General features: G+C 41.3%; 1 protein-coding gene across 1 annotated transcript in view; it reads right to left on the reverse strand.

Moving 5' to 3' along the window:
- Positions 1-25834, reverse strand: part of COL6A6 (collagen type VI alpha 6 chain) — a 201331-nt gene that overhangs the window by 136262 nt on the left and 39235 nt on the right. The window contains exons 9-14 of the mRNA XM_089652052.1: positions 14148-14491; positions 13983-14061; positions 9852-9997; positions 6743-6835; positions 5538-5591; positions 5036-5107 (exon numbers count right to left, since the gene is read on the reverse strand). Coding sequence (XP_089508178.1) covers positions 5036-5107; positions 5538-5591; positions 6743-6835; positions 9852-9997; positions 13983-14061; positions 14148-14491 — 788 coding nt within the window. The remainder of the gene's footprint in view (positions 1-5035; positions 5108-5537; positions 5592-6742; positions 6836-9851; positions 9998-13982; positions 14062-14147; positions 14492-25834) is intronic.

The following is a 25834-nucleotide window of genomic DNA, read 5'->3' on the forward strand; positions in this document are numbered from 1 at the left end:
CTGGATGTGCGGTATATACAGTATACTGCACTGAGCCAAGCGGTTTCAAAACGTACCGGTACGTCCCTACTGTATTCAGCCCACTGGATGTGTGTATGTACGGTAGCTGCGGCTACATACAGTATACACTGGGCCAATCACGGCGAGTGATGTATTCTACTAATGAATACAAAGCCTGCTCGGATTGGCTGAGTCAGAGAGGTGGGCTGATGATGACACAACCTCAGCCAATCCGAGCAGGCTTTGTATTCACTAGTAGAATACATCGGTCGCCGTGATTGGCCCAGTGTATACTGTATGTCGCCACAGCTACTGCACATACATACATCCAGCGGGCTGATTACCGTAGGGACATACCGGTACGTTTTGAAACAGCTTGGCTCAGTATACTGTATATACCGCCCATCCAGCGGGCTGACAGATTAATCTGTCATAGGGACATTTGTTTTGAGCCAGCTTGGCTCAGCACGGTATACTGTATGTACATTACTGCACATCCAGCGGGCTGTATATATACTGTATACTGTATGTAGCCGAAGCTACCGTATTACCGCACATCCAGCGGTAACCATCTGATTTGGAATTTGATCCATATGATGACTGTCTTACAAATGTATCACAAGATGTCATTCATGAACTTATGATGTCAAAGGATGAACATGAGGATTTTAAGTACCGGTAAGTCATAACCATTTCAATTAAAAATCTGATGTTTTTAAATGGTGTTGCCTCGGAAGGGGGATAGTCTTTTACGGCGAGTATAGCCCAAAACCTATGTTTTAACTGAAAAATGAGGGGGTCGTCTTATACACCCAGTCGCCTTATACGCCGGAAAATACGGTACTTAGTTTACTATAGCCAGAGTAAAAAAAAGTTCCCTAGGGATGACTGAATCCACCAGGTCGGGTGTGTTAAATCCTGCTTAAAGTCCTCAAATCCCAAAATTGGCATCACACCGCCATATTTGCTGTCTGGTAAAGGCTAATAAGCAAACCAATATTGGAAAAACAGAATGGGGGCATGTGCTAATGCAAAAACATTTTTTTAAAAATATACAATAGGAAGAAGAGCTTTTCATGCAGCTTTGAAAGCACACAGATCATTTAAATACCATGGTTTGTGGATGCTCTAAAGTTGCATGTGGCATTTCAAAACTGTACAATCTCAGCAACAGCGTACAATAGAAGTGCACTTTTTTATTTATTTTTTTTTACAATTAGCTTAGCTTACATGCACAACCAACCCAATCTGATTCATTGCAGTTTGAATGCTGTAATTAAAAAAAGGTAAAAATGATGTGAGGTTTACTCTAAAAATTCCCCCTAGACTCATATCAAGGCATGCAATCTGGATGGCCAAGAAAAGTCACCTTTTATTTTTTGTGTCTGTGTTTTTTGTTTTTCATTAAAAGGACATTTTCAAGGGGTGTATGTTTCTTCACTTTTAACTCTTTACATTACTAAGGGGTACTAATGTACCCTGTACCAATTCACCTGGAAGTGCATGGTTTTATAGTCACCACCTTACTATAAAAAAACTTCCATTTTTTACAATAAGTCCCTCTATATATTCTGGTAAAGATGAGAAAGAGGCCATGTTCCCTTAACATTAAAACAAGGATATTTTACAAGAGGGGGGTTTTGATGCCCCATCTTACATGGTACCTCCCCAGTGTTGAAAGGCATGGGGCCTGGTCTAATATAGGAAGGTGGACACATTGCTGCCCTCCCTTTCTTGGCCACCCAGGCTGCATGTCTGGATAAGGGGTCTGTGTGGAATTGTAAGATGAACTTCATGCCATTTTATCCTTTTTTTTTCTAAATAATTGTGTAATTTATTTATAGTTTATATATAGTTTTTGTTTACATTAATTTTATACATCACTTAGAGGGGTCCAGGAACAGCAGTATAAAACTGGCCAGCAGTAAGACATTTTTACTGAGGGAAAATTGGCTGAAATATACTAAAGACAAAGAGCACAGGAAGATGTTTTACTATATTAATCGGGAGCCCACGAGCATTGTGAATATGGCCAGCAGGAGGACAATGTTAAATAGCAATTTTAGGTACACATTTACTACAGTCTAAGAGCACAGGTAGGCATTTTACTACAAGAGTTAAGATACTACAGAGGCTAGAGCAGTGTAAAACGGTTTATTTTATCTATGAGGATAGGGAGTGCATTGAATAAGAGGGATATAATGTGAGGTGGTTTAGATGTACACTGTTCATGCACATAGTTTTTCTTTTCTTTCAAATATGCTGAGGACAAAAGCCAACTCTGCACTCTGTAACCAAAAACGTAAAAAAAAGTCTTATCAACAAGAAAAAAAATATGAACATTATGAAACCCCTAAAAGAAAAGAAAACTCCAAAATACCACCCCTGAAAAAAAGGCCAACTTTTTTAGGGGAAGCCTTTTTAAACAAAAGTTTAATATAAAAACCATTACATACCACCACAAAAGAAATAAGAAAAACACCCAAATAATACCCCCTGAAATAGAAGCTTACTTTTTTTAATGGAAGCCTTGTTGCTCATTTATTAAAGGGAAGTCTTGCAGAAAAAAGTTTGCTGTGAAAATTAAACTTGCCCTAATCGTTCCCTATGCAGTTTGTTAGCTTTCCCTAGCCTTTTTGTATAGTATTTTCCAATACACTGACACTATGGCTTTTTTTTCCCCGTTTATAGTAAAGGAACTGGTACATAACAAAACCCCCAACCAGCTAACTTAAGTTTAAAACCCCTGCAGTACGTTATTGTTACAAAGAATTCAAACAGCTGAATTACCGCATCAGATCATTTGGACAGCAAAACCCAAATTTTCATCCCAATACTTAACTTAAAGATTGCGCTTTGCCCTAACTGTATAATTAATTGTAGATATGTGTACCACTACCCCCTAAGAGTTGCAAAGAGAGGTGGCCAAGGGAACTGATGAACTGAGGTCAACTTCCTGGAACTATTTACAAGCTTTCACTGCAACACAGGCTCTGTTGGAGAGCTAGCCAGCATATCTTAATGTACCACCCCAGACCCTAGATGAACCCCTCTTCCTTCACCTAGCAATCTGGAGGTAAATCTGAACAGGGGATCCGGTTCCTGTTGCTTTAAGAAATAGACAGTACCAGGTAGGTAGCAAATTTGTTTCCCACCAGAGTGCCCCTTCCCCAATCCGCCCAGGGGGTGCAGAGGTGCTCACTCAGATCCTCTCCTGTACCACTGATGGGTTGGTAGCTGCTACCAGGACTTTAGCTGGGCCGCTCCTTCGCTGCTGTACAGGTGGTCCTTGCTCTGGGGGCCAGTGAAGCTCTGAGCATTCTTTCTTTCCAGCTCCACTGCCTGTAGGCAAGCCCCTCTCTTCCTCTAGGTTCCCCTCCTAGGCTCCTGCATATAGCTTCTCATCTCCTCTCTGTCTTCCACTCAAACTCTCCTGCGGCTGAGCAGGCTCACTTACTTTTAAAGGATGCCCTGGCCCCTTGCCAAGCCTCCTGTTGGGGGTTGGCCAGGATCCCTCAAGAGTATAAGCCAGCCAATCCTCAGATCCACCCGCTACCTCTAGGCCTTTCTTCAAAGCTCTAGAGCAGGGGGAAGTTCCAGAGAGGCTGGCCTGCAGAGCCTCTCAGCCCTGACCACAATTTGACTTCCTGACTATTGCACCCAGGCTGCTACTCTATAACAATCAGGACTCTACCCCCCCCTAGCTAACTAGGAGTACGCTACATATGCAAAAACTGCTATCCAACATTTAGCTCTAATGTCTTAAGAAATGAGAACTAGCAATAAGCCAAGTCTGATAATATCCAATAGAACAGTGAACTTTTTAGTACACACATGCATTGTTAAAGCAACCCTTAAACTTTTCCTAAAACAGAAAAAAAAATCAAAATGGCAGTTCTCTAGAGGAAGAGCTATTATATTTCCCTCTCTCTGATGCCCATCTCTCCTACCTTCTTTTCTTCTGTTTGAGCACTGCAACATCTGGCAGACACTTTAGCATTTGCCACTTTTGTACTGTGCTGCCTGTTGTGATTTCATCCTATGTGCTTAGTGTGTTCTCTAGTGACAATGGGGTCAGAGGAAAGAACCCCAGTGTGTGGTGAAGGACATAGGCATCTGACACTCCCAGAAGCGTCAAATGCTGAAGAGTCTGACAAAGGCTGTAGCGTTGGAATGGAACAATGGTAGGAGACACAGGCCATCGGAGTGAGTATAATATAGCTTCTATCGTAGAGAAATGGAAGTTTGATTTTGGCAATTGACACTTTAATGTAAAACATTATACTGATAGCAATTGCTACTCATTTCAGTCTTGGTATTTGTCGACAGTTATTGTACTTCAAAAGTGTATGCTATGTTTTTTTTAAAAGAAACATGTACTGAGAAAAATGGGGATTGTCTTGCTCCCCTCTCTTTTTAAAAATGCCAGATGTCTGGCTGCCTCTGGCTTTATTACTTTTTGAGCAATGCCCACTCTGATCCATAGGCAGGGAAAAAGCTTTGTGAGTCAGGTGGTAAAACAATAAGGTGTTTTTTTTCCTGTCCTATATTGAAAGGCTTTAATTGGATTATTAAAGTAGAACTTTAGTCATAAAATGAACTCCTGCTAGATCACTTCATGCTGGCCCCTTTTGCAGGTATACCTATGTAAAACATTCAAAGTAAGTGCTTATACTGTTTAAAATCCAGTAATACACTATCTCACCCTGCTGTGCACATTCTTGGTTGCTCTCTACTTTTAAGCACTGAATTTGTAGAAGCCGGTCTGCTGACAACCTACAGATTTACTGCTGCTCAGGGGCTCTAGGCTCTGAGCTCTGAGCTTCAGCTAAATGACAGCCTCCAGCAAGAAGAAACAGGAAAAATGCTGGAGGCAATTTACAGCACCTGGTAATTTGGTAGAATAATTATTAATGTGGAATGTATGCTCCTTGCTGAAGAACATTATTTTTATGATGCTGTTATGGATAAAGCCCCTCCTTTAAGTGGTTTGTTTAAAAAAAAAAAGAGAGAAGTAATAAGACTTAAGACATACCTTAGGACCTCTGATTCCCGAACATCCTTTCTCACCAGGTTCTCCTGTAGGACCAGGTGTTCCCCTTGTACCCTAATAAAAACAAACACTGTGAATGAAGTTTTTTCCGTTTATACAAATACTGCATTATTAATACTAATAAATGTAATTGATAGTATCAGACCCACACTGTATTAATATGTCATTGCTTGGTACAAGTATTATTGTGGGTCTACTGTTAACTCACCTAGTTTGCCTAATCAATTTCTAGCATTTTTTATTTGTTTTTCTATACAGACTTTATCTGTACTTGGTACTCTTTGGTGCAGGAAGAGTTGGTCGTTGGCACAGAGGATCCATATGCAGAAGACATAAGTGCTTAGGGAGGACTAGTGTTAGCCAAGTTTTGTTTTTCTAATGTATTGTTATTTATACCATTTGGACTGACCAGAAACTACATTTTCAAACCTAAGTGTAATTTTGCTACAGCACTGCATTTCACTAAATAAAAAAAGATACTCACATCCTCACCCTCTTCCCCAGAATGTCCTGGCACTCCTCTTTGCCCAGGTAGTCCCTGGAAATAATCAAAAGTTTGAATTGAGATGATAAATATATATACATTTTAAACATCATAGAAAAATCTTTTGAAATGAAAATGAATGCATTTGTGAAGTTTGGTGTACAATAAAAGTGTATGTATAGCCAAAACTTATTTTGTCAAAGAGAGTAGGGAAAGAATTAAACTCCCTTTTAGGTCATTTTTAACTTGATATCACCTGTTTGTGTCCCGCTGGAGAGATTTCCCTTACATTCCTGCCTTAGAGATGCAACACGAAGTGAGAGGAAATCTCCCCAGCATGTAGGAAATTCGCTTCTCCATTATTGTCACAAGTACATTTATTACCAATTAAAACACCCTCCCCTCACTTTTTGCTTTCATGACAACTCTAAAATTCAGAATTTACACTTACTTTGTGATTCATTGACAATGGTGATTATACATTATTAGCGTCTTTACTGGCCACAGCAGCCAGGTAATGACACCACTGAAACCCAAAGTGACAAAATGTCACTTCCAGCTTCATTTAATCCAAGGACAATCAGTGAACAGATTCTTGCTGATTGTCCTCCACTCATCCCACAGACACCTGCTATGCGTGTCCCACACCCAGATTAGGCAGTGAAGCCCAGGATACATGGTGGTGGGGTGGGGTCAGGGGGAGCACATTGACACACCCGTGGAAATGCTAGGGTGGATCTATAGTGACCTGAATTACTTCTGCTAGAAAGCTGACAGTCAGCTAAAGGAATATGCACACACTCATGGCTTCCATAGCATCCAAAAGTGTGTGCCGATGCCGCAGCTGCACATGTAACCCTTACATCGGTAGCAACAAAAGGGTTAAAGGGATAAAGAATGTTAATTTTCAGAAATGAATGTTTGCTTAACTTAGTGAATAAAATGAAGTTGTGTTGATTTCAATTATCCAACCACATACAAGCAAATATTCTGCTTTTATTATTTCCCTTGCACATAGTTGGGTAGTCAAAGTGAACACAACTTTTCTTTATTTATAATTCATTCATATTAATATGTGAGGTCCCTACTTTTTTTTAGTAAATCATCTCTATACATATATATATGATTTTCTCAATTTTCAGTAGATTCTTGATGTTCCAGTAATAAAAATCATAATTTAAAAACAATAAAACAAAATTCAGTACCGGTTTTCCACGTTTTCCAAATGGTCCAGGACTACCCCTTTCTCCAATGCACTTACAAAATACGCAGCAACATGTCTTCTCGGTAACATGGGACTGCAATAGAAAAGTGCAATGTAATTATGATGTTATTTTCATAATTTGTGTTACATTAATAGAGATTACAAGCTAGATTATGTTTAATATTGGTACTACCATACTAATCTACTTACTCTAGCTGGAACTATCATAAAAAAAAATTTTCATTACTGCTAACAATCTGCAACCAGCCCTTGCTGTCAGTATCAGCATTAGGTGTGATATAGTGGCAGGTGGAGATGATAGAAGTGTTGGATTTCTACTAGCTTCATATAAAACTAAGACACAGTAAAGAAAAAAAGTAGGACACAAATATTTATTATTTTGCTGTATTAAAAAAAATTTGAAAATACAAGTGTGAACTGGTTATAGGGTCTCTTTATGTAATCTCCATCTCAAGGAGATATCTAACAATGCAAAACCACAATGCGTGAAGTCTTAGATGGAAGCAAAAGTTTCCTGAAGTGTGTGTCCCATACTAGTTTTGGGCAGGGAAACTGAACCTGTAACTGCTCTGGACCTTGTATGGGGTACAGGAATTGGCTGCTCCCAATGGAGACTTTTCACACTGGAGTTTTGTTTTGTAACAGAGACCCTTTGAATAGAGAAATCACTTTTGGATGTCTGTTGTAGAGCATGGCGTTCTATAAGATCTTTCGGAAGAAAACGTTAATTTGAACTTTTGATTTTTAGATAGAAAAGCAAATATCCAAACATGGCATCTGAGTGAATAGTGTGTCTTTATGTAACACAAACATAATGTCTACTAGAAGTACTAGTAGATAAAAGACAATCTGCCACTATAAAATAACAAGGGGGCGCCCAGTGAAATTTGACAAAATCTGGGAGGATGTACGGCTACATCCCCCCAGATCGACGCTTGTCCAGCCATTTATATGTAGTAGGACGTGGTTCCTCCCAAATTACATGTCCATATTTGGTCAAGGATATTACTCAGGATTTGCTTTGACATCGCTGAGCAAATATGGTCATGTCTATATATGGTCAGTGATGTCACTGGTTATGCCCCACCCAATTGTTTACATTCAGCTGTCAGATAGGAAGCTGTCATTTTTAATTTTTTTTTGCCAGTTGACAGGCATCATTCCTTGTGATTGACTAGGATCTGCATCACTGGACAACTTGACTGATGATGGATTTACATTGTGTCACATTTTTGTTTGTTTGTTTTACTCAAAGTTTGTCAGTGTCAACATTCTTAAAGTCCGGAAAGTTCAAACCTGCAAACAAGAAAAATCCGGCCAGCACATGGATATGGAATGAACCTAGAGCTCATCCCTAGTTTTTACCTGTTAACACTATATTGGATATAAGGCTGTACACTGCGACTAAGGTTCACTACTGGAGTATGTAAGTTATTTTCTCTTATCACCAGTTATATAGCTGTTTCATAGAGTGATTGTGCCCTTTTTGAACCTGACTTGAGACTGCAATGAAAAGGTGAGTGCTGTATGTCATATTGTTTTTCAGATGGATGTAGCACCCTCTTAGTATAGAGTAGGCTGCTAGGTAAATCTAGTTTAGCTCCCCTGTAATCACAGGAGCAGGGGTTGATTACTTAGGGCTGCTCGGTGTTTTACAGACTGCTGCTCTGTTACTTTTGCTTGTCTTCTAGAGGATTCTAAAATCATAGTGGGCAGAAGAACAGGGCATGCAGCCTGAATATTTATTGGGACTCTAGTCAATCCCTGGGGAGGTGTGCCTAGTAGGTGGTTAGAGAGTCCATAAAGAGTCTGAAGCCTGAACAGCAGGGTGCAGTGCTCCTGGGTCCAGTCCTGCTTGAGGAGACCACTGTGCAGTGGGTCTGCCCCTGGTGCAGCTTTTTAAGAAGAAACCACCAGGAAGACATAGGGTTCCCAGCTAGACTTAGCTGGGGTCCTATTTGTAAGCTTGAGTCTTTGGATCAAGTTGGGTCTGCAGAATCTCACTGGAGAGAGCCAGGAGGAAGTTGGTGGGAAAGAGTACAGATGTCCAATGGTAGAGTGAGTATACTAGCTTGGTGGATATCAGCAGGAGACAACCAATGATCCTGTGGCTATGTGAGTACACAACCCAAGTGCTGCAGAGTAGTGACTGAGTGTAGCTTTTAACTTCTGTGTACTAGTCACTGTCAGCATAGAGATCCCATGGAGCATTCTTTGTTTCCTCATGTTGTTCAGTTCTGCAGTTTTTGGGGTGTCCCATGTTCCCTCTCCCTATCCAAGTTCATTGTTTCCAATAAAAAAAAAAAAAAGAAACCCCTCGACTGTTCTTTGGAGCCCGTGAAAGAGTGCCAAAAATGCAGTGTGCATGGCTGTGAGTGCTCTAAGGGGGGAAATAGGACTGTATTTACCAGTGGCTCTTTTCGGGATGCGCTACATGGAGAATACAGAGAGAAGCTCTATTATCAACTACCAGTTGCTAGTTAAAAACCAGGTTCATAGTTCCTGAGTGTGCTGAAGTATATGTTTTCCTGTTTGCTTAAATGTCAAGTGTCTGCTTTGCTGCAAAGTAAAAAAGAAGAGTCCTTATTCTAGGCCCTCAAGCTGATACTACTACACTGGAAATCTACAATTCCCTCCACACTTGCCAAATTGATAAAACAAATGGGAAAGACGTTTGGGCTAGAGTGTTATATTTACGAACACAGAGTGTGTGCGAGTAAATTCTAACTGTGATGTTTTTGGGCTACTCTAGAGACTGTTCTTTTTCTTTATTTAATAAACCATTTTTATAATTAATAAAAAAGAAGGGTCTACTCTGTTAGTAGGTTTGTCAAATGTACTGTGTATTGTGAGGATTTTAGATGGTATTGCATGGATTACGGGGAGTGAAAAGATCTTGTTCCTTCCCTGCACTCAAGGCCAGTGGTATAACCATAGTTCACAAATGATGTTACTTATTAGATTTCTCTGTTGAACTTTGACTCGTGAATTTGGATCACTTTTTTTTAGCTAGAAAAATAGACATTTCAAATGGCCCTAGAACATAAATGCAACATATAATTTAAAAATTTGGATGGTTCCTGGCTTACCATGTGCTTAGACAGTCTTTCACCAATATTTGGCATTCCAATATACATTTGATAGTTGTATTCAAAGCCTCTGCCAAATTCTATATATTTGATGTCATCATAATGCTTTGCTCCTTCAAGTGCAACAGTAACCAATGCACTTAACCCTGAAAAGATACAGGTACATGTATACAACTATACATAATATATCAAATAATTACATCTTATTAGATGTTGGTCTAAAAATGAAAATTATATCTTAAATAAAGCTTACTCAAAACCTTACATATTGACAATACAGGAATACGATATAAAACTGAAACTACTCCCCTTGTTTTGCAAAATATGTCTGCCCTCTTTAAAATAAATGGTGTTTTACTTAAAAGTAAATGATCTGGAATGACTTCTCCTTGGCAGATTTCACATGTTTTTATGTTATATTCAAGCTTAATTGCTTGCGTTTAATTGGAGACAAAAACTCTTTAATTCCTTCTGTGCAAAACAGTGGTTGAATGCTCTAAGAGATATTCTACTTGTGTTATTAAAACAACTGTCTGAGGCTCAGCTGCTAGTGGGTCTGATGGACACTTCTGAGCACTTTAATTGTATGTAGTGGGGTAACTACCATAATAGCAGCCCATGTGGCTTCCTGGGGAGGTGTACAGACCTGCTTTGTGTGGAGTTTCAATATCCTCTCCCTACTAACAGAGCACCCTGTGCTGGAATGCTACCGTATTTTTTGCTCCATAAGACGCACTTTTTTCCCCCCAAAAAAGGAGGGAAAATGTCAGTGCGTCTTATGGAGCGAATATGGAGCGGCCGGTCCGGTATTTCCACCGCGGCCGTGTCAGAATACCGGGCCGGCCGCTCAGCTCTGCAGCGGGACCTTATGGAGATGACTGCTGACCTTTGGGGAGGTGGGGAGCAGGTACCTGAATTTGACAGGTACCCGCTCTTACTTCTTTGTTCTTTGATCTTACCTGTTCCTCTATCCAGCGGCGCGCTGTCTTCCGGCTTCTGTAGTGTGGGCACTGGGCATGACAGCCGGGTGCCAAGTGCGCATGCGCAAGAAGCAGTGCTTTTTGTGAATGGTAAGGCGGTACCTGGGACACATGACAGATCCCAGAAGCCGCCGGACCAATCACAAAGCTCAAGTGCTTCTCGCTCATGCGCGCTGGGCACACGGCTGTCATGCCGAGCGCCATTACAGAAGCCGGGAAGACAGCGCGCGGCTGGATCGAGGAACAAAAACTCTGCGGAAGTAAGAGCGGGTACCTGTCAAATTCAGGTACCCGCTCCCCACCTCCCCAAAGGTCAGCAGTCATCTGTACTGTCCGCAGTCTCTGGTCATCCCTGTGCTGTCCGTTGTCTCTGGTCATCCCTGTGCTGTCCGCAGTCTCTGGTCATCCCTGTGCTGTCCGCAGTCTCTGGTCATCCCTGTGCTGTCCACAGTCTCTGGTCATCCCTGTGCTGTCCGCAGTCTCTGGTCATCCCTGTACTGTGTCCGCAGTCTCTGGTCATCTCCTGTACTGTGTCTGCAGTCCATTAGTTCAGAATTTTTTTTCCAGTTTTCTGCCTCTAAAACCTAGGTGCGTCTTATGGTCAGGTGCATCTTATGGAGCAAAAAATACGGTAAGTGTTTCAGCACCTGCCACTTCTCCATTAGGCATTGCAAGGAGGCACTGTAGTGTACACTTCCCCCAAGTGAGCGTTGGTGATGATGGGTCCTCTGTTCTGCCACAAATCTCTAAACTGCTTGGTCCCCACTGACACACTGGTTGTAGACTAAAAGCTGTTTAATATTGTGGTTGTAAGGGTTAGCAATCTACCATTCTTTTAGGATTCATAGGAATAAGGCCACAAACAGCTTAGCTGTAAACCAATTGAATGTATTAAGCCAATTCAGCATAATATAGTGTAAATCAACAGATAAATGCACAGACATAAGACCAACATGATAGAGACAAGGGCAACAAACCACTAAATAACTATAACATGGCTAATTTGGATTATGAATCTCTAAATCAGGGGCGGACTGACAACTCATGGGGCCCCCAGGCAATAGGGGATCATGGGGCCCCTATGTCCTTGCCCACACTCAAACCACACCCAAAAAAGCCTATGAAAGGTACCAGGGGCATCTCATGGGGCCCCCTACTGACCCCGGGCCCTCGGGCAGCGCCCGAGTTCCCAAATGGTCAGTCCACCCCTGCTCTAAATAACATCGACCAGTTCAGAGAAATAGAGAAGGGACCTGGTGTACACCTTGTGCATACAAGGTGTCCCTTTAAGACTGTTGGTAGATAACAGAGGCCAAACTGCTAAGTGGGAGCAGCTTCTGTTTGGGCTAACCAAGTGTGGTGGGCATTTAGGAAATGTATATCAGCTCACTACTTCCCTTATCTGGTCCCAATAGCTTGGAGATCAGCAGTTCCCAGCAATCAGGTCCTCACACAGCTTGGATCCTGAATACGCAGCAACTCTCTCTGTCTCTCTCTCAACTCAGTCTCTGAGGGCATCTCCAGCAGGCCTGGGTGCAGATCTATCCCCTCCCCCTGATCAGAACAGCAGCAGACATGCCATCAAACTCCCATCTTTCCTCTTCCGCTTCCCTGATCATGGGATCCATCACATGGGTGGGGCAAAATGCATCAGTGGGCGTAGCCAGAGTGAAGGCTGAGCCATCCTACTACATCCTGTTCCTCTCTGACTCCTGGGACATTTCCTCCTTTCCCACTGTTTAAAGGTTTTGCTATAGGGCAGTATGTGCACCGCTATCAACATTTTCAGTGTGCTGTAGTGTGCCACAACCACTGGCAGTTTTTTCGCACATATCTCAACTATTAGATATTTGATGGGGGGGGGGGTGCAGTTTGGCATCTTTGCCCTGGGCAATTGATGACTTTGTTCAGGCAATGGGTGTGGGGGAAATCTTTCAATAGGGACACCATTTCTGAAGCAAATGTCTAAAAAGGGAATTCCTCTTCTTTGTAAAGGTTTTTTCTCACTTCCTGTTGTGTTTCTGGGACAAAAAGTGAAGGAAATTGCTCCAAGAGGACACAGACAGCAACATATAAACTGACAGAAATTGTAACCCTTCCCTATTGCTATCAAAAATAAAAAAAAGATTTTGGCTATATATTACATACACTTTGAGGACTAGAATGCTTCTCAGCTGTACGCTTTACTTTACTTTACATGAAGTAGATAGCTAAATGATAGCAAAATTTAAGCAAGAAAACAAAGTAGGTAGATTTATACCAGACTGGTGGTATTTTTTGGTTTGTAACTAAAATCAAATCACATAACTTACTGTTGAGTAATTGTTGCTTTACCATTCTTGCCATGTGTTACTGACATTTAATGGCCATGTGTAGCCACGGCAGCTTGTTTGTTCCATTGGTATATTCTCGTGCCCTTCCTATTGTCCAGAGATAATTTGTACAGTCCTAATTAGAACCTCCCTGTTTCTTCAGATAGATTCAGTTCTTTGCACAGAGTTTAGGAATATCACTACTAACACTTCAAAATACTGGAAAAAGTATTCTGTGTTGCACTTATCTGAAATAAAGGTGTGCTGAATTCAACTTCTGTATCTTATTGATGAGTTCAGCTGCCTACGGATTCTGCTTTGCCGCAAGTGGCCATACTATCTGCACAGACTGGGTCTAATGAGGCATGTCCAGGGGTGCATTTATCGCGAGGCAAACAAGGCGTTTGCCTAGGGTGGCATTTTTCAGGGGGCGGCGCCGTCCCCCTGGAAGAAAGGATGGAAGAAGGGGCACACGTGTCATGGGGACCAGGTAGGATCCAAGAGAGGCTGTGGGCTGCTTGACAGTGTATGCAGAGCCCAGCTCTTGTTCCCAGGGTTGTCTGGAGCTGTGAAGGTGAGTGTCTTTATCTCTTTCGCTGGGTGAGGGGGTTAGTGGTGGGTGTATGGGGGGGTTAGTGGAAAGCTCTCTCGGCTGGGGGGGTGTTGGTCAGTGTCAGACTCTCTCCGCGGGGGTGGGGTTGGGGCCAAACAATATTTGTGTTGCCTAGGGCAGCACAAAAACCAAAATACACCACTGGACATGCCATTGCATATATTGGTATTGCAAACAAACCACTGATAGTCATGTAATTCTGTTTTTCTAGTGTGTAGCATGTTACCTTTCTTTCTGAAGTTTTCTACTGTCTCTTCAAGATCTTCAACATCATCATCTAAGCCATCAGTAAAGACAAGCAACACCTACACGGAGTACAGAGAAAATCTTAAATATATACACAAAGCAAATGGGTATTTGAATTGTGCAACAGTGACTGAATCATACATACTTTGGCTTTTCCTGCATCTTTATTTTTAAAAATCTCCCACATAGACTTTATAACAGGTGACTTGAGATATAAAGGACGGGTAACATTGGTTTTCCTCAAGTTCTGAGCAATATCTGGGCTGTAGACTTGAAAGCGAGATGAAACTGGTGTTTCTGCATTTGGCACATAAAAAGCTACGCTGATTTGAGGCTTTACACCATGGCTGCATGTGGCCACTCTCACATCCATCATGTTTTTTAAGATTTTATTAAGTTGGGTTTCCAGATGACTTTGACCATAGAATAATTTAGCACCATTTGGATAGACTGAAATGTCAAAAGTCACCACAACATCAACCGAACAATCTGTTAAGAAAAAAACAAACAAATATTAACAAACACATAAAAGTGCTAAGAATCTTCTTTTCTGTATCTTAATCTTTGTTTCTGGTTTTAAACATATTGTATGTTCCTTTATTTAATTGCCATGGTCTGCAATGACCTTAATAGAATGTACTGATTAACAACAAAATACCCCAAAGAGAAAGATGGACTTTAAGAATTACCCCTAATAAGAAGTCCTGGGACACCATCCCAGTAATTGTTCCAATGAAAAAAAGCAGCAAAAAGGGACTTTCAACGTGCCACCCTGGAGACTATACAGTATATGGTATATATACATGGATATACAGTACATGGTAAGGAACTGATTTACTGGATTTGACTTTTAGTTACTCTATTTAAAAATCCTAATAAACAGAGAGTGGTGAATTGATTTATGTGATCCAGAATTTGAAGTGATTCTAGCTGGTTTGCTCCAAGCTAGGCGATTTACAAGCAAATTGGTAAAGTGTTCCAAAGCAGCAAGGAACATAGTAGTGGTGGTTTACTAAAGGCGCATAGACTGTGCACTTTGCAAGTGCAGTTGCACTTTGTAAGAGATTTTGCTCCAGATCTTAGAAAACGAGGTGCAGCTCACTTTTCAAAGAATACCTAGTCATATGCAAGGAAAATAAAAAAAACAGCATTGTTGCTTGCACATGATTAGATGATGGCAGATCTTCCCCTCATTCCCCTCACTAAGCTCTGGAGCAAATTCCCTTGCACTTGCAAAGTGCTCAGTGTTTTTGCCTTTAGTAAACCAACCAACCTGGATCCACCAGGAGGAAGTGTTGTCTCCCCAGCTCCTGAATGACCTCCAGTTACCTTTCAACATGCAATAGGAATCACACTTTTAAAACTACAGGGGGTTAAAAGGTAAAAATACAATAAATATATGCTTATTGCGCATCATATTCAAATGCAAACAACAGAAAAACTATCTAGAGATAGAAAGAATGCTCATCCAGTTCAAGGTTTTCTCCCCTTTAGCTATAGATATGTCAAAAGTAATAATTGGCACTCCCACAAATGCATTTATTAAGCTTCATTTTAGCAGGTAGTATAAAAGGTACAATACAAGCTGCCAAAGTTTCAGTATTCATCAATGAAGCAATTGAGCAATATGCAGTTACAGTTGAGTAATAGGTGAAGGAAAACTAGCATGGAGTACAACAAACCCTGTACTAAAGTATATTAGACTAATGCTTGTAAAAGCATGATGATGCAAAAATAAAGGCCGATCTGAGAAGTAGAGGTATAGGACCTCTTCATCTCAACCTGGTTTGTATTTTTTACCTGCATCATACTTTTCCAAGCTTTGGTCTAATATCCTTCAGTACAGGATGTGTTAGGCTCTAAAATGCACTGTATCCTTTAATTTGAGCTGCTTATTGTTCAAGCTATGTAAGTTATTCAATAAATCAGACTAATATATGTGATTGTTAGTGACTAGATTGTTAAATACATTTTTAGGAGGGGCATTCAAGTCAAATCGGGATTTATAATTTAACAGGTAAAAAAAGAGATGCTAGTATGGCAGTACTACACGCAGTAGTAAGTGGCAAGTGTGTCCTATTACTGATAGGGGGTGCTTAGCTGATGGCAGACAATAGTGTTAGTGTATGCATGGAACAGCGTGTAGTGATGAAGTTTCTTATGAATGAAGGAGTAAAACCTGTGGATATCTACAGAAGACCTCCAGCACAGTACGGTGATGAGACGCTAAGCTACAGTAAGACATTTGAATGATGTAAATGTTTCAAAGATGGCTGTATGTCTGCCAGTGACGATTTTGGTCGTGGTGGTTCCCAGCCTACAGCAGTCATTCCTGTGAACATTCAGTGCATGGAACACCTTATCCTGGATAATCGATGCATGACCTGTCGTGAAATTTCCCAAGAGACAAATCTTTCTGTGGGACAATGACGAAGTGAAGCAGGCTGGTCTAGGCTGGTTCAGGTGTACTGACAAATATTTCTACATTCCTAAGCCTTCTAGGGTTAAATGCTGGGATAAGGGGAAAAATGTAGCAGGGAAGTATATAGAAAATAAATGCAGTTTCTACTCCTTGAAATTTGTTCTTTTATTATATAAACTCAAAAGTCCCGGTTTGACTTGAATGCCCTTTGCATTTATTTTTTTCATTTTGTAGTTCATACTTTCATACAATTTTATTGAGCTTAAAATATCTACATAGAGTCAGTGTGGTTATATTTAATTTATTTCATGCTAATTACACCCCAAAAGACTAGAGGCACTGTTGTATATCGATTTGATTAAATAATCGATATCAGTGATTTGATTAATCATGTACATTTCCTGACAGCTGCTTTGAACCAAATTGATAAGTAGTTCTTCCACCACCTTGTGCTGTTTCCCAAATATTCAAGCACTAATAATCAAGTAAAATAAGAGTTTCTCTCTGCTGAATAATTGGCAAAGGGTATTATCTCTTACTCATCTTTAATAACAGTTCCATGCTATTCATATGCTATTCATATACTGAATGGTATCACTTTTTAAATTTTTCCTGATTCATCAAAATTTGATTTTTTTTTCTCACGTGTTTATACAAATGTAATACTGCACATAAAATCAATTAACTGTTTCTTTAAAGCTTATACTGATTAAAATACATGCTAAGGTGCAATATTTTTGCATGAGGTTGGCATTTTTAATCCTGGCATTTTGTCATTTATATTTTACATGTCATAGAGCAGAATTATGACCTACCAAAATATGACAAGCTAATTAAGGTCATAGTGGAATAGCTGCCTCTTTTGCAAGCCGAACAAAAAAGAAAAACTGCTTGGAAGTTAAGTTTTTATGCCAGAAGGTAAATGCAAAGTTTTCTTTCTACTATTATGGTTTTATTTTGTGTACTCATTTCTGGCATGTGTAAGTTGCCAAGAATTGAGCTACCGTAAGTGCTAAGGAAATTGAATGTAACACTACCTAAAGATATGTTCTTGTAGAGATAAGGACCAAAAAACAATTTTTTAAATTATTATTAATATTATTAATAATAATGTAGCAAGTCCAATAATACTCTTTTACTCTGAGAGATATTGCTGAATGGTGTGATAACTAATGTTTCATCCATTTGACTAAAGTGATTAGCTTTTCTACCTAGTAAAAAAAAATATAAATTAGGTTTTAAAATCACACAAGAAAAGAGCTAGTATTAGACAAAGCCTTAAACATTTGCTTGAGGGTTTTCTGTCTTTAATAAACCAAGCAGCATTATACTGTCACTTAATATAATAATATGGTATACGAGCCAAAAAAACTGCAAAATGAATGAGGCCCAGTTTTTCCTATTACCTACTCTAAAAACACTGTCCATCTGTCTTTATATGGGTCAAATACTTCCTTAACTGTTCATTAGTTCCTTTTTCAGGTTTTGTGTTTTTATATTAAATTAAAAATAATGATAGTATCAGTGTTAGGTACCTTCGGATGCCAATGTAAAATATATTTACTGATAATTAACTTTGAAACTTAAAAATGTACTTATATTATCAGTGTTAAAAGGTAACCTATCCAAAATTCCCATTACTATTGATATCTGTGTAGCACCCTCCTAGTTAGCTAGGGGGAGTAGAGTTCAATTGTTAGAAAGAGGCTGAGTAGCTGCCTGTGGTAATAGTCAGAGGGAAGTCAAATTCAGGTCGTAGCTAAGAGGCTCTGCAGACCAAGTCTCTGGAACTTCCCCCTGCTCTAGAATTTTGTAGAGTGAGGAGCGGCTAGCCTGCACTCTCAGGGGATCCTGGCCAATCCCCAACAGGAGGATTGGCATGGGGCCAGGACAGCCCTTAAGAGTGAGAGAGTCTGCTGAGCAGCAGGAGAGTTCTGGTGGAGAAGTGAGAGACTGGAGAACAGGAGCCTGGGAAGGGGCCCAGATAGTAAGGGGCTCACCTACAGGCAGATGAGCTGGAAAGGAGGAAAGCTCAGGATCTCATTAGCCCCCAGAGGGAAGACCACCTATTCAGCAGGGAAGGAGTGGCCCAGCAGAAGACCTGAGAGCAGCCACCAACCCAGCAGCTCATAGGAGGAGGACTGTGTAATTAGACCTGCACTCCCTGGGCCAGTAAAGGGAAGGAACACTCTGGTGGGAAACTGGATTAGCTGCTACCCGGAACTGTCTTATCTCTTAAAGTGACAGAAACTGGATTCACCCAAAACAGCTGGATAGAGGAGTATCTAGGGTCTGGGGTGGTACAACAGAAGATGCTGGCCAGCTCTTCAGTAGAGGATATTTTGCTGCTAAAGAGACTTGTATATAGTTCCAGGAAGTTTGTCCTCTGTTGCCATTCCTTTGGGCATCTCATATACCCCTTACCCCATCCAAATTTGAATGCCCCCTAACAAAATCCAAAAAATAAGCTCAAGGACTGGTAACTGTCTCCTGGATGCAAGTCTAAATGGAAAATATGTGTTGCCTGGCTGTACAGGACTATAGGGGGACCCAAAATTCAGCAACTCCTACAGGGATAGTGCTACATGTGGGGGACTGTAAATCCACGATCTCCTGTAGTAACCTGCATGGTCGTGAAACTGGCAACCAACGAGCTTGAAAAAAGTGTTTGCAGCGGTGGAAGTATCACAAAGCTGGAAGGAAAGTGGAGTTTACTGTACTGCCCGGACTGTTATTGCTGTTGTGATTAAAGGATTGTTGTTTATGTCATTGGCTATAGCAACCATGCCGGGTTTATCCAATAGTCTTTTCGCTGCTCCACAGGTGGCCTCTACAAGAGACTATGCTCAGTATGTGTCTTTGTCAATAAAGTGACTGCTATTACTGTCCTGCTTGCCATCGCCCGGAGCAACTGGAATGGCCCATCAGTCTACAAACGTCCCTTTGCTGCTGTACGGGTGGCTCCTAGAAGAGATTATTTAAGTTGTATACCTGCTCGCAACAGTAACATATTTGCTACTATCCTACTTGCCATTGCCTGGAGCAACAGGAGCTGCTCATCAATGCCTACAAGTCTTTTTGCTGCTCTACAGGTGGCTACAACAAAAGACTCTGTTCTTCAGATGCCTGCTATTTACAGTGAAGTGTGTTTTGCTCTAACACTGCTCATCACACATCTGTGGCTAAGGCCTGTGGCCTATTGATAATTTTCATGCCTGCTAAAGTCAGTATTTGCCACGTGATCATGCTTGTCATTGTCCGGGGCAACCGTAACGGCCTGCAACCCAGTGGATTACAAATGCTCAGCTACTTTACACCAATTGGGCCCAGTGATTTGCATTATTCAACAGTGTCCAGCGAGGGGGGTCTCGTGCCTTGCTGTTGCCTGTAGCAACCGCTACGGATCATCGCTGCTACAACTGTTACTAACACCAAGTTGTCCAACAAAGGCTGGAGCTACAGTGTTCCGTTCTTACCAACCAACTGTCCAGGTGTTTCTGCCCAGATTCAGCCATAGCAACGCCTGCAATCCAGTCAGAAGAGGATTTTTTTGCTGCCAAAAAGACTTGTATAGTATATAGTTCCAGGAAGTTTGTTCTCTGCTGCCATTCCTTTGGGCACCCCATAAACCCCTTACCCCATCCACGTTTGAAATCCCCCTAAATAAAATCCAAAAATCAAGCTCAAGGACTGGGTACTGTCTTCTGGATGCAAGTCTAAAGGGAAAATGCGTGTTGCTTGGCTGTGCAGGACTATAGGGGGACCTCAGCAACTCCTACAGGGTTAGTAATACATCTGTTTGTGGTGAAGAAGTTTTACTGTATTCCAGGTGAGTAAGATTAAGGAGCAGACAGATTCCAACAGCCAGCACTTAGAATTTGTTGCTTTGGCCATTCTAGGTAAACTGATGTATTGAAAGGTTTGTTGGTTATGTGTTAGAGAAGACACTGGTAGCTTGTGATGAGGCAGAACTCTGTTTTACTTGTGTGGCTTAAGTTGCAAACATACCGAACACATTTCAGCAGACATCTTGGTTTTGAAGAGAGAGAAAAGAAAGAAAGGAAGAGAGAGAACCAACAAGTTTTACACATATGCACAACTAGTAACCTTAGTGTACAGTGCCATCTACTGGTCAAGTGATATTAACACACAATACTATATAGTACATGCTGTTGTATCTCCAACAAGGTTAGCTACCCAATACTTTCCCTGCCCACCCTCACCATTCTGTTCACCTATAGGAGCACCTGTTTTTCCATACCTGGAAACACCACGTATGTCCAAGGGCTGCACCAGATATGTGCGGGAGTGCAGCAAAGGTTAAGTAGCAGTGGGTGTGGGTGGAGGGGTGCTCTAACAAGAGAATCAGTCACTTTGCAGTGAATGGCAACTGAAAAAGTCTGTGCTGATCATATAGTATGGACGAGGCCTTAAGCCCTGGTTCACACGTGTTTTCACGGACACCGATTCGCATGACATGGCAGTTAGTGTGTGTTCCTATAAAGGTGGTTCACATACATGTGATCGGACTGCAGTCCGTTTTTAGTGTGTTTTTAAAAAGGGTCTTGTGCAACTTTGGAGTGATGTGTCCTAAATTCACACCCCATAGAGTACAGTGCCTTTCTGAGAACAGTGTTCAGATATGAGTGATTCAGAGACACTTTTGCATAGGAGATGAGAAACGTTTTTGCATAGAAGAGAGAGACCAATAGACAATGCAGATCCAAAAACAGAGCACTTTCTAAATCGCATCATAAATGCATAAGTGTTCAAACAAACCACATGTGATATGCAGGGAACAATTGTACTACTACAAAAATACAGAGATTTCAGAACGCAGAAATGTAAACCAGGGCTACGAGCATCAGATATAGCAATGTAGTTGGGGGAAGAAGCCTACCCCTTCCTCAGGGCTTGAGAAGTCGATGTTTATAAAACCACAACAGAATGCACAAAGAGGCTCGTGTTAAAGCTTGATAAAGATTAGCGTCTCTTGACAGCAGGATGAGGAGGATCAGGAAAAATCGAACAAGTCTTTAACAGACTGTATTTGCATGCAGACCACCCTCCGTAATGCCCATATGCCATGCTGAGCCTCCATCATTAAAAGAGCTAAAATTAATTGAAATGAAAGAGGAAGGCCTCGGAAAGCTTGGATGATGTTAGACCTTATCCAGCCAGGAATTAAGACAGACTGACTATCTGACTTGCTGCAGCTTTTAATGCACACTGTGAGAATCTCACATTGTGCAGTAAATCACAGTAAGCAATTACAGTACAAAAAAGTGGCCTGTACAACTGTGCAATATTGAAAGTAAGGATTAAGAGTTAAGGTTCAGGTAAGATCCACTTATTATTATTATTACAAGCAAGTAGGAAAATACAAAGGGATATATATATAAATAAATCAGTGAATCTGACATTCAGAAATCCTTCAGGCTCATACATACATATTATTATTATTATTATACAGTATTTATATAGCGCCAAAGGGTTTGCTCAGTGCTGTACAATAGCGAGGGGGACAGAACATGAGACAATACAGTAACAATACAATACACGATTTGAACCCCTGAAGAAGCCCACTTGGCAACATGTGTTGGGCCTTATTGGATCACCTTCCTAAACAAATTATTGAGTAGATTAACTAGGCAATTTTTGTCATATGTATCTACCCTTAAGAAAGGGGTTTTGGGGTTCACTGTATTGTAAGAATTGTCATGATTATCATTTTTTTTCAGGTAGGGTTTATTTCTTTGTGTTTTTAGATCTTTTATTGTGCAATAAAATTAAATATTTTCTATAGCACCTTAAAGTCCTACATACTTTGCTACTTTCTTTAATGTAACCTCTTTGGGACATGGTGCTGATGGAAGGGCTATACCAGTTATGAAATAAACAGGAGTAGAGTGTAAGGTTTTATTAAAAAAACAAAAAGAAACAAAAAAAACAATGCATATGAGTGCAGGCAAAAACTTTCCATCTAGACTCTGTTCACACATATGCATTCTGAAATCGCTCAGTTTGTACTGCGAATTAGGCATGCGGTTCTGTGTGAAGACCATTATGGTTTCTCTCTCACGCCCTTTATTTAATGTAAAACACTGCTATGCGTTGTGGTGTGCTACACTGCAGGTGCGTTTCCTTAGTAAGTTTGGGTGTCATTCAAAGTGAATGGCTCTGCAACTCAAGGAACTGCAGATTGTGATACATACAACTTTAGTATGTGTGTGCCTAGTTTCAAGATTTTTAGCTTTAAGAAGACTTCCAGGTATGGACACATAATTATATTGGTCCACCTTGGACTCCAACTCCAGCAATCTTCTCTAGTTTCTGGGTCCCATGCTGAGGGGCTGCCCTGCTGCATGGTGCTGGCATTCCAGTGATGCCAGCTATATGGCATAAAGCCTACCTCTGTGATGCCACATACAGTACATGCATATAGGTGGTAAAAAAAGGCTAAAGAGTATGTAAAGGATGGTGACAGCGGCAGAGAGTGTATTGTGCATCGCTAGGAGACTTACACCCAGGGGCGGACTGACCATTTGGAAACTCGGGCACTGCCGAGGGCCCGGGGTCAGTAGGGGGCCCCATGAGATGCCCCTGGTACCTTTTTCATAGCGTTTTTTGAGTTTGGGCAAGGGCACAGGGGCCCCATGATTCCCTATTGCTCGGGGGCCCCATGAATTGTCAGTCCGCCCCTGCTTACACCCATGTGTATAGGGCATGTGCACAAACTAAGTGCAGAGGAGAGCAAGGCAGACCTGCACCACACACACCCTGAATACTACATAATGAGTTTAAGTCTAATGCTCAGTACATTTTTGGAGGGATTTATCACCAGACACATTTGTTCCCTGTAATGATGTGTATCCCATGTCCTGCAGGCTGCTGCTTCATGTAAAACCTTCCTTCAAGCCCCCTGAATACTGCCTGGATCATCGATCTTCCAGGCTGCATGGCTTAACAGCAGTGACTGAAGGACTTGTACTGCTTGCCATTCATACAACTCAGACTGTCATTGTATCATGATACAATGCATTCTGTGAATGGAGGAGGAGTAGATAAATGATAGGTTCTCCCCTACCCATTCACAGAACACACAGCATTGTGGAACAATTATATTCTGTATTCTGGGAATAAGCAGGGCAGATCCTGCCAATTACCTGCTTCTTCTCCATTTACAGAACATGTTGTATCATGGGACAATGATACTCTGAGTTCTGTGAATGAACAGGGGAGATCCTGTAACTTGTCCTGTCCTCCTCTATTCACAGAATATGGTGTATTGTGGGATGATAATAGTCTGAGTTCTGTGGATGGAGGAAGGAGTGGATGAATGACAGGATCTCCCTGGCCCATTCATAGAACACATTGCATTGTGGGACAATGGCTCTGTGAATGAGCAGGGGAGATCCTGTCATCCGCTCCTCCTCCATTCACAGAGCACCTGGCATCATGGGACAATGATGTGAATGGTGGAAATCAGGAAGCTGCGGGGGACTGGCACAACTCCTTCACACTCACGACCACCTCTGTTAACCCCTGCAGCACCAGAAGATCCCCACCATAGGCGGCATTTAGAAGCATGAAGGATGGAGGTTTATCAGCAGGACCTGGAATACACACGATACAGTACAGGGAGCTGATGTGTTTGGTGACGTACCCCACCAACAAAATGACTAAACTTTGACATACATATAACAGAGACATCATGTATTATAGAAGCAGGGGTGTATTTACCACAAGGCAAACAGGGCATTTGCCTAGGGCAGCATTTTTCAGGGGGGGGCAGCACCTCCCCCAAGAAGAAGGGATGGAAGAAGGGACACGCACACTATGGGAACAGGTTTGATCCGAGCGAGGCTGGGGGCTGCTTGATGATGTATGTAGAGCCTGACACTCATTCCTGGGGATGTCCGGACATGTGAAGACTGGTGTCTTTCTCTCTATCACCGGAGTGGGGGTAGTGGAAGGTTCTCCCAGGTGGGGGGCAGGGGTGCTGTTGGTCAATGTCAGGCTCTCTGCAGGAGGGGGAAGGAAGGGGGTGTTGGTCGAGTCCGTGGGGGCAGATGATTTTTATGTTGCCTAGGGCAGCACAAAACCTAAATACACCACTGTATAGAAGGCTTAGTTATCATTGGGACATACTAAAAGGAATGACAGAATGGAATGCCAATAGACTTTAACAGTGCAATGGAATGCCCATAGAAAACAATGGAACAGAAAGGAATGCCCATAGAGAACAATGGAACAGAAAGGAATGGCCATAGAGAATAATGGAACAGAAAAGAATGCCCATAGACAATAATGGAACAGAAAGGAATGCCCATAGACAATAATGGAACAGAAAGGAATAGCCATAGAGAACAATGGAACAGAAAGGAATGCCCTTAGAGAACAATGGAACAGAAAGGAATGCCCTTAGATGATAATGGAACAGAAAGGAATGCCCATAGACAATAATGGAATAGAAAGGAATGCCCATAGATGATAATGGAACAGAAAGGAATGCCCATAGACAATAATGGAACAGAAAGGAATGCCCATAGACAGTAATGGAACCAAAAGGAATGCCCATAGACAGTAATTGAACCAAAAGGAATGCCCATAGACAGTAATGGAACCGAAAGGAATGCCCATAGACAGTAATGGAAGCGAAAGGAATGCCCATAGACAGTAATGGAACAGAAAGGAATGCCCATAGATGATAATGGAACAGAAAGGAATGCCCATAGACAATAATGGAACAGAAAGGAATGCCCATAGACAGTAATGGAAGCGAAAGGAATGCCCATAGACAGTAATGGAACAGAAAGGAATGCCCATAGAGAATAAGGGAAAACAAAATATAAACTCATCTGCAGGAAAATCTGAAAAATATAGTAATTTCACCTTTACTACAGGTGTTCCCCAAGCAGAGTAGCAGATTGTAAAATTGCAATCATTTGGGATTATAGCTGTTTTCTATGGAATGACAAAGGTGAATGACGAAAGAGAATGCCCCTAGAGTATACTGGCAACCAAGATGTGACCTGAAGTCAGAACCATTCAACATTCCAAATAAATCCTTAGCAGACGTACTTTCCATGTTCAATGGTGATGTTTAAAATTGAGATGAAGTGGGATATCATTGCTCTCTATGGAATGACCAGGATGAATGACAGAAGCCAGTGCACATAGAACATAATGGGAAGCAGGTGTATGACAAAAAACATTACTTTGACGCAGCTGGCCAGCTTAAGCATGTATTGTAATATGTGTGAACTAAATATCCCTATTTATTGCATAGTCTGCTTGAAAGGGTATACACCAGTGTGCAGAGGGGCCTTCAGAATTTCGAGTGTTAATATGTGGTTACACCCCTTTAGCACCTGATGGATAAATGCATGCACTAGCTGTTGGGATTT

This window comes from Staurois parvus, unplaced genomic scaffold (assembly GCF_062004578.1).
Source record: "Staurois parvus isolate SC_StPar_1 unplaced genomic scaffold, SC_StPar_1.0 ptg000670l, whole genome shotgun sequence".
Classification (NCBI taxonomy): domain Eukaryota; kingdom Metazoa; phylum Chordata; class Amphibia; order Anura; family Ranidae; genus Staurois; species Staurois parvus.